This window comes from Pongo pygmaeus, chromosome 3, assembly GCF_028885625.2.
Source record: "Pongo pygmaeus isolate AG05252 chromosome 3, NHGRI_mPonPyg2-v2.0_pri, whole genome shotgun sequence".
Lineage (NCBI taxonomy): Eukaryota > Metazoa > Chordata > Mammalia > Primates > Hominidae > Pongo > Pongo pygmaeus.
This window is the reverse complement of record NC_072376.2, coordinates 167,271,503-167,289,963: the sequence shown is the minus strand read 5'-3', so window position 1 is coordinate 167,289,963 and position 18,461 is coordinate 167,271,503. Positions and strand designations below refer to the sequence as shown.

Genomic DNA, 18,461 nt, shown 5'->3' with positions numbered 1-18,461 from the left:
ATCAGCCACAAATACTACAGAAATGTGGGTTTGTCCAATCATCTCTACTTTTGATGTAAATTAACTATGCCTCATGAATACAAATGCAGGGCCCTCTCCTCCTCCCTAAAACTACCTATTGCTGTTGTTTCCTCTGAATGCCATTCCACTTGGTCCTCATATGCCTCTGATATGCAGACTCTAGTAAGTTCCCACACTATTGGGCCTGCTCTTCATCCAAGAATGTGGCTGGCAAGCATATGAACCACATTTTTCCTCACTAATTTTCAGGGTTATTTAAAAATGTCTTTGAAAGCTTTTTGTCCCTGTGTTCAATTTTAAGTTTTATTCTACTTGATACGCTGGAATATAATAAAGGGCAGATTTTTTTAAGGAATAGATGAATAGAACAATGTCCTTATTTATGTTTTGGAAGAAATAGTCAAGTGTCCAACTAACTCTAACCAAAGTGTTATGATTCATGTACAAAATGCTGTGGACATGTAGAAGAGAAGGCTTACTGCAATAGTATAACAGGCATGAAATCTGTAGTGGGTAATATTTGAGAAAATAACTACAAATCAAATCTGTTCATTTCTGATTGATATCTTAAAAAAGGACATTATATTCTGTTGTTTATCCTCAACTATTGTTTTGTGTTAAATAAAACATACATCTTCATCCTCTTATGAGGAAAAATATATTAAAATTAAAAGTTGTAGATGCACACAAAAAATTATACGGCTGCAAATCAGTGAAAGCAAGTGTTCTAATTATTGACTGGTTAAAGATAGGCATTGAATCATATTATTCTGTTTATCCCCTCAATAGAATAGAAGTTTCATGAGGGCAGAGCCTTTATCATGTTTACTGTTATATCCCCAATATTTACAAAAGTGCTAGGATACAACATAATCGGGAATAAATATATTTTTTAATGAATGTATAAATGAATACCATAGATAGTGCTAGCAAAGAGCTGCTACTTTTTCAATTCAAATGAATTTGTAATTGTTTTCTTTAATAGATGGAAATACCGATGAGTACTTTGCTATAAATGAGATGTCAGGAGAACTCTCAACCACTCGTGCTTTGGACCGGGAGCAAGTCAGCAATTTTACCCTTGCCATTCTGTGCTCTGACCTGGGAGATCCACCTAGGAGCTCTGTAATACACCTGCAAGTTAGAGTTTTGGATGCCAATGACCACAGTCCTTCTTTTCCCACACTTTATTACCAGTCCTCTGTGAGAGAAGATGCTGAAGTGGGAACAGTGGTTCTTGTGCTTTCAGCTGTGGACAAGGATGAAGGCCTGAATGGGCAAACTGAGTATTTTCTGACTGATGAGGCTTCTGGTGCATTCACCATTGATCCCATGTCAGGCACATTGAAAACCAGCAGCGCCCTTGACCGTGAAGCCAGATCTCAGCATACATTTAGTGCTGTGGCCAGAGACTGTAGCATCCAGGGTTCACGAAGCACCACCGTAATTATAAAAGTGTATGTCACTGATGTTAATGACAATGATCCAGTTTTGGAACAGAACCCTTTTGATGTGTTTCTTTCTCCCCAGTCGCCTACAAACCAGACAACTGTCATTGTGAGAGCTGATGACCTGGACTTAGGGCCCAATGGAACTGTGGTTTTTAGTTTTGCAGAGACCCAGTCTGTGTTTTCTATTGATAAATACACAGGAGAAATTCAGTTTCAGCAAAATCCATCTTCAGAATACTTCCCTATCTGGCTGCAGTTAAAAGTTACAGACCAGGGCATTCCAGCCAGGACAACCACAGGTCTCTTGGTCATTCACATGGAAGGAGAAGATGTAAAGATTTCCTTCAGCCACCATCTGTACAAAGGGCTCGTGACTGAAAATTGTGAGGCAGGTGAGTGTCCCTTCAAGTTTTTCATACATTGTACCTGTTTAGACAAAATGCTTAAGAGTACGGATTTTACTGCAAGAGTGCCATTGCACATTCAGTTATACATTTTTTAGTTCAATGCCTGTTCTTGATATTGGAATAAACATGGTTAAATGGAACCTGGTCTGAGATGAAATGACAGGGCAGAAGACAGTGAGGACCAAATTCCTTCTGACCTCTAAAGGAGGGCCCTCCCATTAAAGATTCAGTTAGAAAAGCTAATGAATAAGTGGATGGGGAGCCTTCAATCTGATATTCTTACTGTGTTTTCTTGACCTCTTGTCAGAGTTGTTCTTAGTTCCCTTATGTTTGGAATTACTTAATTAAATTTAGCTTTTGTCTTTTTAATAGAACTTACTCTGAAAATTCCTTTATTAAATATTACACGTAAAAAAGGCTATAGATACTTCTGGAAATAATATAAGCATGTGGTATCCATAAATACCCAGGTAGGTGTACATGTCAAGACATCTGAAGCAATAGGTTGGGATCTCTCTTTGAAGAGCAAATATAACGTGTGAAGGGCGTAAGTCTAAATTGAGAGGCGAACTAAAAGTTGCAGGTGTAACAGGAAAGAGAAAGGCAAAAGGAAAGAATGACAGTTAAGGAGGCTGCTGAAGCTGACTAGATGTAATTAATCTACACCTGGGTCAGCAGGGTTTCTTGAGTCCCTGTGAAAAATAATGACAACATCATAAAATATTGATTGACATTTCAAGCTGGCTGATGCTTTGCTTGGAACATGAACTCATTACAAACTGCCAGATCATATTTTAGACACCCGAAGATTATTTTTCCTCATTTGTTCATTTTTTGCTTTCAAATTCCCAAATTCTAGTGGTTTTAAAAGATTGTAAATCCACCTACCAGTGTTAGAATAGCCTTGATATAAATTATTTAATAACATTTTATAGCTGCCAGCATTACTTTCTCCCCAAATATGCCTGCAATTTTAACCTTTATTTTCAAATGAAAAATAGATGCCTATCGGAAGCTTAAGTTTTCTGTGGGCCACTCACACATTTGATCTATGAGTAGGCACCACTTGGCATCCTGAGTGAATTATTTTTGGTATTATCATACATTTTCATCACTTCACACTGCTTTTAACATTTTCTTATTCTTTTAAGAAAACAAAAAATTAAAAGTTAAAACAAATAACTCCAGTGTATTGTTATTTGTTTAACATTTCTTTGTTGGAAAGCCCACAGGTTCAGCTTTTGATTAACATTGCATTCATCTATTAACATTATTAAACTTAACACCTCAATTGTTTAAAATAATGTATAGTTTCTATTTTAAAATCAGCCTTTTGGTTGGTAAAATTTCTTTAAGAGTCGGTCATGAAATGTTTACTTAATTGTAGGAAGAGGCACTCAGAATTTCTGGTAAGACACAGGCTGGCCCCACAGCAGTGTGACAAGAAAAGTTAACCAAGTGACTCCCCACTCTTTACTGTGAATGCCACCCCTCCTGACTACCCCCCCACCCTCCACATTTCCAAGCCAGATTAGAGAAAACGTAACTGTTCTGAATCTCTTTAAAAGTTAAGGATGAACCATTTGGTTGCCCATGATGTTTAACTCAACTAAACAATTTAAACGAATCTCCTAGAAACCAGCTTTTATTTCTTCGGTTTCATTTCCGGTGCTTTGGTTGTCATGATAAAAATGAATCAGCAACCATAGTCCATGATGTGGACTATTCACAACTTCATGCATTTCATTGAATTGCCAGGAGGGGAGAAACTGAAATTATGAATGATACTGATACCCCGATTAAAAGTAAATACTGAGACTTTGAAAATGAAATAAAATGAAAACCTGATGACACATGGGAGGACTCTCACTAGTAAAATGTATTTACTATTGTACAATACATAAATTAGATCTTGATGTTTTGAAGGAAAAATGCTTCTTCCAGCCCTTTGGTAGTTGATCTGTTGAATTCAGGCTCCACTCTTGGTAAGGCTGGGCACATGTGTGTTAGAGTGTGAAACTCGTGACACCAGTTAGTGTAGTTGAGTGGGTCGGTCTCTGTGATAGCTCTACTGGGCATATTCTCTTTGATAACTTCCTCACAGGGATACTGTAAAGATTAAGTTTTAAGAGGATACTAGTCATTGCTTCCTTTGGTTGTTATTTTTGTTATCTTCCTGTCCCAAGTCTATGAATTTTGTAAAGTTAGTTGGGTATAAATTCTCACCAGAGCAACCAGTTGTTACATAACAATTATATTACAACAGTGAACTAGTGGTTGTTAGGGGCCTACGGTACATCTTATTTTGTCTTCAAATCAAATAAGAATGATACTTTCCAAGGCGATGAATTTCTCCATAAACACAGTGTTATTCTCAGCTTTGGAATGTATGAATGTTTCCACGTATGAATTCCTATGATAATGAAAGAGGGAAGCACGTGTTATCTGTCATTGCTATTTTGTTATTTAGGGACTGTCTCATATTTTATTATAAATTCATTGGAATGAGCATTATCTAACTAGGCATCTAAAATGGTGTGGAATTTAATCACATGACTCCAAGTTAGCTCTGGAGAAGAAAGATAGAGAAACGTCTTATTCTCAGAAGAAGGTACGTACTTCACAAAGCAGTTTTTATCTTTGCAAATTCACCCAAGTCCCACACTGGCCCTCAGCCATACAGGCACAAGACCTCATTTGATTAACCCACCAAGGAGTTCCTTTCCCCAGGGGTGGGAACTTATTCACCAATATGAAAGAGACTGATATATACACCATGACAGTTTTGTTATTTATTTGGTGAGCTATGATTGTTAGGTGGATTACAGTAGTCATATTGGAATGACCAGTTTTCTCTTTCTAGGAATAAAAGACACAAGAAGCCAAGTTGTAAACAGAAAGTTACTTGCTAATCCTCAACAATTTGGAGTAGGATGTCATTCAAGTATTGAGTGTCATCAGCCTACATTACTCTTTCCTCAGGCAGAGCTTACCCAGCCCTGCCAAGTCAGATTTTATGATGCCTTCATTGACTGTCTGGGCATCCATTACTCACCAATTTCCTTTTGATTTACACATTCCATGTTGGTGTTTTAACACCTCTGTCAAGGCTCGGCCCTGGAAGCCACTTATGATTTTTTATGATGATTTTGCATAACTCTGTTCTGAACTGTTGTGCTTTGTTTATAAATGTAAAGGGTTAATATTTTGGAACTATATTAATACTCTTCTGTTGCCTATCTGTGGATAAGACCTTCCGCCTATTCTACAAAACACATCCATTTGCTGCGGATAGCATTAGGATTATTATAGCAGGAGTACAAAGAGAGGATATTCTGCCTTTGATAAAATACTGAGTGGGGCTCATAAAAAATATTAGATCAAGCATCAAGAAATCAATTAATTTTGTGTGCATATCAGCTGTACTGTTTAAAACTGTAACTCTGCTTCATACATCTTTAACTATTAAGGCCACTCATCAGTATTCCTGAGGATACCCCTCACAGTTTTTCTCCTTCCCCAACATACTTCCTATTATATGTTGACTATATATTTGATATATTATACACAATATTCAATTTTAAGGGGCCTCAAACATCTATTCATTTAGTGTCTTAAAAGGTGGTTTTGATGATCAAATGAGCACTTTGTAATCTCTAAAGCATTTCACCATCATGATTACCAGTAGTTATAAGTCTAAGATATGAAGATGAAAGTGCAGCCAGACCCTGTGGATAGCAGAGCTAGAGGATGTTTGCTCCTAGTGGGTATTCCCCAAATGTTTATTGATATCATTTTACCATTTAACCATTACTTCTAAGATAACGAAAGGCATATATATGCACAAATGAAGAAAAAAAAACTCATGGGGTAAGAAGGAAGGGTCGGGGAGACAGTTGTGCCAGGCAGTGGAAATGTCATGCACAAAGCTTGGGGCCTCCAGGGGGTGTGGTGAGTTGACCCCGCGACCAAGCGTCTCATCTGGAATAGCTGGAGAGCAGCGTGCACAGAGCCTCATGTGCTTTCCAGTGATAACTTGGAAGAGAGAGACACTGATGGCCTTTAAATTATCAAAATCAACCTTGACATTGTAGAAAGCTCATTTTGGAAGCTGTGTGGAGTGTACCTTGGAGGAGAGAGATGAATTAGGAGGATGCTGTGGTGATTTACATGATAATGACCCAGGCCTGAAGAAAGCCACAGCAGTGAGGGATGACAAGGAGGAATGTGCTTCTCATGTGTTTCCAAGACAGCCTCAATGAGGCCTGGGGGTTGTTTATAACTGAGGTTCTCAACCAGGACTACACATCGAAATACCAGGGGAGCTTTAAAAAGTTACCAATACCAGCCGGGCGCAGTGGTTCATGCCTGTAATCCCAGCATTTTGGGAGGCCGGGGTGGGTGGATCACCAGAGGTCAGGAGTTTGAGACCAGCCTGACCAACATGGAGAAACCCATCTCTACTAAAAATACAAATAATTAGCCGGGCATGCTGACACTTGCCTGTAATCCAGGAGAATCGCTTGAACCTGGGAGGCAGAGGTTGCGGTGAGCCAAGATCACGCCATTGCACTCCAGCCTGGGCAACAAGAGCGAAACTGCATCTCAGAGAAAAAAAAAAAAAATTTGAATACCTGGACATCCACCCCTTTCCTGCATCCAGTTAAATGGTAATCGTTGAAGGTAGACCACCCATTGTTTATTTGTAGAAGCTCCCATGCGATTCCAATGTGCAGCCAAGCATGAAGGAAGAGGGAGGGCTGAGAAGAAAATCTAAAGTAACATCAATATTTTACAGGAGTTGACGAAATAATGTATTTAAAAAGGAGATTGAGATGGGGGGCTAGGGTGGTAGTGACAATTCCTGGGAGGATGGTGTTAGAGAAACAAGAAAGTGGCACATTTAAGAAACGGGGCGGTCAACCATATTTAATATAGAGCAGGGGCTAGGTAAGATAGAGACGGAAAAATGGCTACTGGTTCATTTGGGGGCCTGTCCCAAAAGCAGAAGTAAGTGAGATAGTGGGCTGCCACCTGCTGGGAGTGGGGCTACAGCTCACTGAGTCCCTGGGTTTGGTTGAGTTGGGAAGAACATTACCTGAGATGTTCTGGGGATGTCATCTTGGTATCGGGAGGTATGAACATGGGAGAAAGGAAGGCATGTCTGAAATAACAAGTCCATGTGTTAAATATAGAGGATAAGACAATAAAGGAATGGCACTAAAAGCAAAATAAGGTGCTTGGAGAGTCTAGAGAGGAAGTTTTGAGGAGTAAGTTTGCTCTGTTGAAGTTGTTCAGGATTTGGGCCAAGAATAGATACCAGCAGCCCAGGCTTTCTAATGTGAATTCTGGAGTCAGCTGTGGCTTCTTATAGGAATTCTTCATAGCTAAAACAAAACAGCATGGTTCTGGCATAAAAACAAACACATAAACCAGTGAAACAGAATAGAGAATTCAGAAACAAATCCAGACATCTACAGTGAACTCATTTTTCACAAAGGTGCCAAGAACTTGGGAGGGAATTGGGATTTTGGGAGTGGACTAATTCCATAGAGATTTATTTTAAAAGCCAGAATATAGTGAAGTGCAGAGTGAAAAAGTGAAATCAGTCCCTGAAATCAGACAAGGACATCAGTTTATTTTTCACAAGCTTTTCCTATGAAGGGAAAGAAAGAAAAGTGGCAATAGCTTGAAGAACCCTGAAGAATCAGAGGGTTATTTTGTTCTGTTTCTGAAAGCAGGAACAGGTTTGGGTATTTGTGATTTAAAGCACTGGAAAATTTACAAGAAACTTTCATTATTTTTTTATTATAGAAAATTTGTTTTTTTACATTTCAAAAAATTTTAATTTTTAATTTATGCAGGTATGTAGTAGGTATATATATTTATGGGGTATGTGAAATATTTTGATACAGGCATGCAATGTGTAATAATCATATCAGGCTAAATGGAGTATCCATCTCCTCAAGCTTGTGTACTTTCTTTGTGTTGCAAACAATCCAGTTATACTCTTCGCTAATTTTACATGTACAATAAATTATTGTTGACGGTAAGAACCCTGTTGTGCTATCAAATACTAGACCTTATTCATTGTATCTAACTATATTTTTGTACCCATTAACCATTTCCACTTCTCCTCTAACCTCCCACTACCCTTTCCAGCTTCTGGTAACCATCCTTCTTCTCTCTATTTCTATGAGTTCAATTATTGTAATTTTTAGCCCCCACAAATAAGTGAGAACATATGAAGGTTTTCTGTCAGTGCCTGGCTTATTTCACTTAACATAATGACCTCCAGTTCCATCCATGTTGTTGCAGATGACTGGGTCTCATTCTTTTTTATGGCTGGATGCTACTCTATTGTGTATATGTACCACATTTTCTTTATCCCTTCAACTGTTGATGGACACTTAGGTTGCTTCCAAATCTTGGCTGTTGTGAACAGTGCTGCAATAAACATAGAAGTACAGATATCTTCAATATACTGATTTTCTCTCTTTTAAGTATATAACCTAACAGTGTAATTGCTGGATCATATGATAGTTCTATTTTTAGGTTTTTGAGGAACCTTCACACTGTTATTTATTTATAGTTGTTGAGCTAATTTACGTTCCCAGCAACAGCGTATAAGGATTCCCCTTTCTCAACGTCCTCACTAGCATTTTTTTTTTCCTGTCTTTTGGATATAAGCCATTTTAAATGAGGTGAGATGATATCTCACTGTAGTTTTTTGATTTGCATTTCTCTGATAATCATTGGTGTTGAGCACCTTTTCTTATACCTGTTTGCCATTTGTATGTCTTCTTTCGAGAGATGTCTATTTGGGTGTTTTGCCCATTTTTTAATTGGATTATTAGATTTTCTTCCAAAGAGTTATTTGAGCTTCTTATACATTCTAGTTATTAATCCCTTGTCAGATAGATAGTTTGCAAGTATTTTCTCCCTTCAGTGGGTTGTCGCTTCACTTTTCTGATTCTTTCCTTTGCAATGCAGAAGCTTTTTAACTTGATATGATCTCATTTTTCTATTTTTGCTTTGGTTGCCTGTGATTGTGGGGCACTACTCAAGAAATCTACTCCCACTCCAATTTCCTAGAGCATTTCCCCAATGTTTTCTTTTAGTAGTTTTATAGTTTGAGGTCTTAAGTTTAAATCTTTAATCCATTTTGATTGAATTTTAGTATGTGGTGAGAGGTAGGGGTCTAGTTTTAATCTTTTGCACATGGATATACAGTTTTTCCAGCACCATTTGTTGAAGAGACTGTTCTTTCTCCAGTGTATGTTCTTGGCACCTTTATGAAAAATGAGTTCACTGTAGATGTCTGGATTTGTTTCTGGATTCTCTATTCTGTTTCACTGGTTTATGTGTTTCTTTTTATGCCAGAACCATGCTGTTTTGTTACTATAGTTCTGTAGTATAATTTGAAGCCAGGTAATGTGATTCCCTTTGTTTTGTTCTTTTTGCTCAGGATAGCTTTGACTATGATGGGTCTTTTATAATTTCATATAAATTTTAGATTTTTTCTCTCTATTTCTGTGAAGAACGTCGTTGGTATCTTGGTAGGGATTGCATTGAATCTGTAGGTTGCTTTTGATAGTATGGACATTTTAACAATAGTGTTTCTTCAATCCATGAACATGGAATATCTTTTCCTTTTTTGTGAAGCCTCCTCAATTTCTTTCATCAATCTTTTATAGTTTTCATTGCAGAAGTCTTTCACTTCTTTGGTTAAGTTAATTCCTAGGTATTTTATTTGTAGCTATTGTAAATGATATTACTTTCTTGTTTCTTTTTCATATTGTTTGCTGCTGGCATGGCAATATGCCATGAATTTTTGTATGTTGATTTTGTATCCTGCAACTTTGCTGAATTTGTTTATCAGTTCTAATAGTTTTTTGGAGGAGTCTTTAGGTTTTTCCAAATATAAGATCATATCATCTGCAAACAAGAATAATTTGACTTTTTCCTTTCCAATTTGGATGTCCTTTATTTCTTTCTCTTGTCTGATTGCTCTGTTTTGCTGAGGTATGTTTCTTCTATACCCAGTTTGTTGAAGGTGTTTATCATGAAGGGATGTTGAATTTCATCAAATGCTTTTTCAGCATAAATTGAAATAATCATATGGTCCTTTATTTTGTTGACATGATGTATCACATCCATTGGTTTATGTAAGTTGAACCATCCTTGCATCCCTGGGATGAATCCCACTTGGTCATGATGAATGATCTTTTTAATGTGTTGTTGAATTGGTTTGCTTGTATTTTGTTGAGGATTTTTGCATCAGTGTTCATCAGAGATATGGCCTTTACTTTTCTCTTTTTTTTGATGTCTCTTAGTCTGATTTTGGTATGAAGATAATAATGACCTGGTAGAATGAGTTTGGTAGTATTCACTCTTGCTCTATTTTTTGGAATAGTTTGAGTGTTATAGGTGTTAGTTCTTCTGTAAATGTTTGGTAAAATTCATCAGTAAAGTCATCAGGTCCTGGGATTTTCTTTGCTGGGAGACTTTTTATTACAGCTTTGATCTCATTACATATTATTGGTCTGTTCAGGCTTTGGATTTCTTTATAGTTCAATATCGGTAGGTTATATGTGTCTATGAATTTATCCATTTATTCTATGTTTTCTAATTTATTGGTGTATAATTGTTCATAGTAGCCACTAATGATCCTTCAAATTTTTGTAGTGTCTGTCGGAATGCCTTCTTTTTTACCTCTGATTTTATTTATTTAGGTCTTCTCCCTTTTCTTCTGAGTCTGGCTAAAGGTTTGTTGATTTTGTTTATCTTTTCAAAAAGCCAATTTTTTGTTTCATTGATCTTTGTATTGTTTTCTTCATTTAAGTTTCATTTATTTCTGTTCTGATCTTTGTTATTTCTTTTCTTCTACCAATTTTGAGTTTGTTTTGCTCTTGCTTTTTTAATTCTTTAAGATGCATTGTTAGATTGTTTATTTGACATTTTTCTACTTTTTTGATGTAGGCACTTACAGCTATAAACTTTACTCTTTGTACTGCTTTTGCTGAATCCCACAGGATTTTATATTTTGTCTTTCCACTATCGTTTGTTTCAAGAAATGTTTAAATTTTCTTTTAAATTTTTCCATTGAATCACTGGTCATTCAGGAGTATATTGTTTAATTTTCATGTGTTTGTATAATTTCCAAAATACTTTTTGTTATTGATTTCTAATTTTATTCCTTTGCAGTCAGAGAAGATACTTTATATGATTTTAATTATTGTCAATATTTTGTCAAGACTTGTTTTGCAGCCTAACATATGGTCTGTCCTTGAGAGTGATCCATGTGCTGAGGAGAAGAATGCGTATTCTCCATTCATTTCATTGGATGAAATGTTCTGTAAATATCTATTGGGTCCATTTGGTCTATGGTGCCTATTAAGTCCGCTATTTCTTTGTCGATTGTCTGTCTGGATGATCTATCCAATGCTGAAAGTGGAGTATTGAAGTCTTCAGCTATTATTGTACTGGGGTCAATCTCTCTTTAGGTCTAATAATATTTTCCTTATATATCTGGGTCCTCCAGTGGTGGGTGCATATATATTTACAAACATTATATCCTTTTGCTGAATTGATTCCTTTATCGTTGCATAATGACCTTCCTTGTCTATATTTATAGTTTTTGTGTTGAAATCTATTGTATGTGATATAAATATAGCTACTTTTTCTCTTTTTTTGTTTCCATTTGCATGGAGTATCTTTTTCCAGCTCTTTATTTTCAGTCTGTGTGTCTCTTCATAGGTGAGGTGTGTTTCTAGTAGGCAAAAGACCATTGTGTCTTCTTCTTATATCCATTTAACCATACTATGTCTTTTGATTGGGGAGTTTAGTCCAGTTACATTCAGTGTTATTATTGCGAAGTAAGGATTTACTCCTGCCATTTTGTTATTTGTTTTCTGATTGTCTTATGGTCTTCTCTTCCCTTTTTCTTATCTTCCTGACTTCCTTTTAGTGAAGGTGATTTTCTCTGATTGTGTATTTTAATTTCTAGCTTTTTTGTTTTCATTGTATATTTTTTGATTTGAGGTTACCATGTGGCTTGCAAATAATATCTCATAGCCTATTATTTTAAACTGATGATAACTTGGCACCGAATGCATAAACAAACTATCAACCAAACAAAGAGAAAACTAATAAAGACTACACTTTAGGCAGGGTGCTGTGGCTCACACCTATAATCCCAGGATGTCAAGAGGCTGAGGCAGGTGGATCACTTGAGGCCAGGAGTTCATGACCAGTCTGGCCAGCATGATGAAACCCATCTCTACTTAAAGAAATAGAAAAATTAGCCAGGCATGGTGCACATAACTGTAATCTCAGCTACTTGGAAAGCAGATGTACAAGTATCACTTGAACCTGGGAGGCGGAGTTTGCAGTGAGTCAAGATCATACCACTGCACTCCAACCTGGGAGAGAGAGTAAGGCTCCTTATCAAAAATTTTTAAAGAAGACTATACTTAACTTTGTTCTCTCACTTTTCAACTTTTTGTTGTTTCTATTTATATCTTATTGTACTGTCTTGACTATGTCTTGAAAAGTTGTTGTAGTTATTATTTTTGGTTGGTTCATTGTTTAGTCTTTCTACTTACCACAAGAATAGCTTACACACCACAGTTACAGTGTTACAATATTCTGTGTTTTTCTGTGTACTATTACCAGTGAGTTTTGTACCTTAAGATGATTTCTTATTACTCATTAATGTCCTTTTCTTTCTGATTGAAATACTCCATGTAGGATTTCTTGTAGGACAGGTCTGGTGTTGATGAAATCCCTCAGCTTTTGTTTGTATGGAAAAGTCTTTATTTCTCCTTCATATTTGAATGATATTTTCACTGAGTATGGTATTCTAGGATAAAAGCTTATTTCTGGGGAGGAGCCAAGATGGCCGAATAGGAACAGCTCTGGTCTACAGCTCCCAGCGCGAGTGACGCAGAAGACGGGTGATTTCTGCATTTCCATCTGAGATACCGTGTTCATCTCACTAGGGAGTGCCAGACAGTGGGTGCAGGTCAGTGGGTGAGTGCACCGTGCGCCAGCCGAAGCAGGGGCGAGGCATTGCCTCACTCGGGAAGCGCAAGGGGTCAGGGAGTTCCCTTTCCAGGGGTGACAGACGGCACCTGGAAAATCGGGCCACTCCCACCCAAATACTGTGCTTTTCCGACGGGCTTAGGAAACGGAGCCCCAGGAGAGTGTAGCCCGCACCTGCCTCAGAGGGTCCTACGCCCACAGAGTCTCGCTGATTGCTAGCACAGCAGTCTGAGATCAAACAGCAAGTCAGCAGCAAGGCTGGGGGAGGGGCGCCCGCCATTGCCCAGGCTCGCTTAGGTAAACAAAGCAGCCTGGAAGCTTGAACTGGGTGGAGCCCATCACAGCTCAAGGAGGCCTGCCTGCCTCTGTAGGCTCCACCTCTGGGGGCAGGGCACAGACAAACAAAAAGACAGCAGTAACCTCTGCAGACTTAAATGTCCCTGTCTGACAGCTTTGAGGAGAGCAGTGGTTCTCCCAGCACGCAGCTGGAGATCTGAGAACGGGCTGACTGCCTCCTCAAGTGGGTCCCTGACCCCTGACCCCCGAGCAGCCTAACTGGGAGGCACCCGCCAGCAGGGGCAGACTGACACCTCACACGGCCGGCCAGGTACTCCAACAGTCCTGCAGCTGAGGGTCCTGTCTGTTAGAAGGAAAACTAACAGAAAGGACATCCACACCAAAAACCCATCTGTACATCACCATCATCAAAGACCAAAAGCAGATAAAACCACAAAGATGGGGAAAAAACAGAGCAGAAAAACTGGAAACTCTAAAAAGCAGAGTACCTCTCCTCCTCCAAAGGAACGCAGTTCCTCACCAGCAACCGAACAAAGCTGGACGGAGAATGACTTTGACGAGCTGAGAGAAGAAGGCTTCAGACGATCAAATTACTCCGAGCTATGGGAGGATATTCAAACCAAAGGCAAAGAAGTTGAAAACTTTGAAAAAAATTTAGAAGAATGTATAACTAGAATAACCAATACAGAGAAGTGCTTAAAGGAGCTGATGGAGCTGAAAACCAAGGCTCGAGAATTACGTGAAGAATGCAGAAGCCTCAGGAGCCGATGCGATCAAATGGAAGAAAGGGTATCAGCCCTGGAAGATGAAATGAATGAAATGAAGCAAGAAGGGAAGTTTAGAGAAAAAAGAATAAAAAGAAACGAGCAAAGCCTCCAGGAAATGTGGGACTATGTGAAAAGACCAAATCTACCTCTCATTGGTGTACCTGAAAGTGACGGGGAGAATGGAAACAAGTTGGAAAACACTCTGCAGGATATTATCCAGGAGAACTTCCCCAATCTAGCAAGGCAGGCCAACATTCAGATTCAGGAAATACAGAGAACGCCACAAAGATACTCCTCGAGAAGAGCAACTCCAAGACACATAATTGTCAGATTCACCAAAGTTGAAATGAAGGAAAAAATGTTAACGGCAGCCAGAGAGGAAGGTCGGGTTACCATCAAAGGGAAGCCCATCAGACTAACAGTGGATCTCTCGGCAGAAACCCTACAAGCCAGAAGAGAGTGGGGGCCAATATTCAACATTCTTCAAGAAAAGAATTTTCAACCCAGAATTTCATATCCTGCCAAACTAAGCTTCGTAAGTGAAGGAGAAATAAAATACTTTACAGACAACCAAATGCTGAGAGATTTTGTCACCACCAGGCCTGCCCTAAAAGAGCTCCTGAAGGAAGCACTAAACATGGAAAGGCACAACCGGTACCAGCCACTGCAAAATCATACCGAAATGTAAAGACCATCGAGACTAGGAAGAGACTGCATCAACTAATGAGCAAAATAACCAGCTAACATCATAATGACAGGATCAGATTCACACATAACAATATTAACTTTAAATGTAAATGGACTAAATGCTCCAATTAAAAGACACAGACTGGCAAATTGGATAAAGACTCAAGACCCATCAGTGTGCTGTATTCAGGAAACCCATCTCACGTGCAGAGACACACATAGGCTCAGAATAAAAGGATGGAGGAAGATCTACCAAGCAAATGGAAAACAAAAAAAGGCAGGGGTTGCAATCCTAGTCTCTGATAAAACAGACTTTAAACCAACAAAGATCAAAAGAGACAAAGAAGGCCATTACATAATGGTAAAGGGATTAATTCAACAAGAAGAGCTAACTATCCTAAATATATATGCACCCAATACAGGAGCACCCAGATTCATAAAGCAAGTCCTGAGTGACCTACAAAGAGACTTAGACTCCCACACATTAATAATGGGAGACTTTAACACCCCACTGTCAACATTAGACAGATCAACGAGACAGAAAGTCAACAAGGATACCCAGGAATTGAACTCAGCTCTGCACCAAGCGGACCTAATAGACATCTACAGAACTCTCCACCCCAAATCAACACAATATACATTTTTTTCAGCACCACACCACACCTATTCCAAAATTGACCATATACTTGGAAGTAAAGCTCTCCTCAATAAATGTAAAAGAACAGAAATTATAACAAACTATCTCTCAGATCACAGTGCAATCAAGCTAGAACTCAGGATTAAGAATCTCACTCAAAACCGCTCAACTACATGGAAACTGAACAACCTGCTCCTGAATGACTACTGGGTACATAACGAAATGAAGGCAGAAATAAAGATGTTCTTTGAAACCAACGAGAAGAAAGACACAACATACCAGAATCTCTGGGATGCATTCAAAGCAGTGTGTAGAGGGAAATTTATAGCACTAAATGCCCACAAGAGAAAGCAGGAAAGATCCAAAATTGACACCCTAACATCACAATTAAAAGAACTAGAAAAGCAAGAGCAAACATATTCAAAAGCTAGCAGAAGGCAAGAAATAACTAAAATCAGAGCAGAACTGAAGGAAATAGAGACACAAAAAACCCTTCAAAAAATAAATGAATCCAGGAGCTGGTTTTTTGAAAGGATCAACAAAATTGATAGACCGCTAGCAAGGTTAATAAAGAAAAAAAGAGAAGAAGAATCAAATAGATGCAATAAAAAATGATAAAGGGGATATCACCACCGATCCCACAGAAATACAAACTACCATCAGAGAATATTACAAACACCTCTACGCAAATAAACTAGAAAATCTAGAAGAAATGGATAAATTCCTCAACACATACACCCTCCCAAGACTAAACCAGGAAGAAGTTGAATCTCTGAATAGACCAATAACAGGAGCTGAAATTGTGGCAATAATCAATAGCTTACCAACCAAAAAAAGTCCAGGACCAGATGGGTTCACAGCTGAATTCTACCAGAGGTACAAGGAGGAGCTGGTACCATTCCTTCTGAAGCTATTCCAATCAATAGAAAAAGAGGGAATCCTCCCTAACTCATTTTATGAGGCCAGCATCATCCTGATACCAAAGCCTGGCAGAGACACAACAAACAAAGAGAATTTTAGACCAATATCCTTGATGAACATTGATGCAAAAATCCTCAATAAAATACTGGCAAACAGAATCCAGCAGCACATCAAAAAGCTTATCCACCATGATCAAGTGGGCTTCATCCCTGGGATGCAAGGCTGGTTCAATATACGCAAATCAATAAATGTAATCCAGCATATAAACAGAACCAAAGACAAAAACCACATGATTATTTCAATACATGCAGAAAAGGCCTTTGACAAAATTCAACAACCCTTCATGCTAAAAACTCTCAATAAATTAGGTATTGACGGGACGTATCTCAAAATAATAAGAGCTATTTATGACAAACCCACAGCCAATATCATACTGAATGGGCAAAAACTGGAAGCATTCCCTTTGAAAACTGGCACAAGACAGGGATGCCCTCTCTCACCACTTCTATTCAACATAGTGTTGGAAGTTCTGGCCAGGGCAATTAGGCAGGAGAAGGAAATCAAGGGTATTCAATTAGGAAAAGAGGAAGTCAAATTGTCCCTGTTTGCAGATGACATGATAGTATATCTAGAAAACCCCATTGTCTCAGCCCAAAATCTCCTTAAGCTGATAAGCAACTTCAGCAAAGTCTCAGGATACAAAATCAATGTACAAAAATCACAACCATTCTTATACATCAATAACAGACAAACAGAGAGCCAAATCATGAGTGAACTCCCATTCACAATTGCTTCAAAGAGAATAAAATACCTAGGAATCCAACTTACAAGGGATGTGAAGGACCTCTTCAAGGAGAACTACAAACCACTGCTCAAGGAAATAAAAGAGGATACAAACAAATGGAAGAACATTCCATGCTCATGGGTAGGAAGAATCAATATCGTGAAAATGGCCATCCTTCCCAAGGTAATTTACAGATTCAATGCCATCCCCATCAAGTTACCAATGACTTTCTTCACAGAATTGGAAAAAACTACTTTAAAGTTCATATGGAACCAAAAAAGAGCCCGCATTGCCAAGTCAATCCTAAGCCAAAAGAACAAAGCTGGAGGCATCACACTACCTGACTTCAAACTATACTACAAGGCTACAGTAACCAAAACAGCATGGTACTGGTACCAAAACAGAGATATAGATCAATGGAACAGAACAGAGCCTTCAGAAATAATGCCACATATCTACAACTATCTGATCTTTGACAAACCTGACAAAAACAAGAAATGGGGAAAGGATTCCCTATTTAATAAATGGTGCTGGGAAAACTGGCTAGCCATATGTAGAAAGCTGAAACTGGATCCCTTCCTTACACCTTATACAAAAATCAATTCAAGATGGATTAAAGACTTAAATGTTAGACCTAAAACCATAAAAACCCTAGAAGAAAACCTAGGCATTACCATTCAGGACATAGGCATGGGCAAGGACTTCATGTCTAAAACACCAAAAGCAATGGCAACAAAAGCCAAAATTGACAAATGGGATCTAATTAAACTAAAGAGCTTCTGCACAGCAAAGGAAACTACCATCAGAGTGAACAGGCAACCTACAAAATGGGAGAAAATTTTCGCAACCTACTCATCTGACAAAGGGCTAATATCCAGAATCTACAATGAACTCCAACAAATTTACAAGAAAAAAACAAACAACCCCATCAAAAAGTGGGCGAAGGACATGAACAGACACTTCTCAAAAGAAGACATTTATGCAGCCAAAAAACACATGAAAAAATGCTCACCATCACTGGCCATCAGAGAAATGCAAATCAAAACCACAATGAGATACCATCTCACACCAGTTAGAATGGCAATCATTAGAAAGTCAGAAAACAACAGGTGCTGGAGAGGATGTGGAGAAATAGGAACACTTTTACACTGTTGGTGGGACTGTAAACTAGTTCAACCCTTGTGGAAGTCAGTGTGGCGATTCCTCAGGGATCTAGAACTAGAAATTCCATTTGACCCAGCCATCCCACTACTGGGTATATACCCAAAGGACTATAAATCATGCTGCTATAAAGACACATGCACACGTATGTTTATTGCAGCATTATTCACAATAGCAAAGACTTGGAACCAACCCAAATGTCCAACAATGATAGACTGGATTAAGAAAATGTGGCACATATACACCATGGAATACTATGCAGCCATAAAAAATGATGAGTTC

The 18,461-nt window shown here is 38.3% G+C and overlaps 1 protein-coding gene and 1 long non-coding RNA gene across 3 annotated transcripts in view; one reads left to right on the top strand and one right to left on the bottom strand.

Annotated features, from left to right (window-relative positions):
- Positions 1-18,461, top strand: part of DCHS2 (dachsous cadherin-related 2) — a 259,479-nt gene that overhangs the window by 194,115 nt on the left and 46,903 nt on the right. For both annotated transcript variants that reach the window (XM_063664223.1, XM_054485608.2), the window contains one exon: positions 1,007-1,864. In XM_063664223.1, coding sequence (XP_063520293.1) covers positions 1,007-1,864 — 858 coding nt within the window. The remainder of the gene's footprint in view (positions 1-1,006; positions 1,865-18,461) is intronic.
- Positions 6,844-18,461, bottom strand: part of LOC129035329 (uncharacterized) — a 307,216-nt gene continuing 295,598 nt past the window's right edge. Inside the window, exon 4 of the long non-coding RNA XR_008502167.2 lies at positions 6,844-7,043. This is a non-coding gene — a long non-coding RNA (uncharacterized LOC129035329). The remainder of the gene's footprint in view (positions 7,044-18,461) is intronic.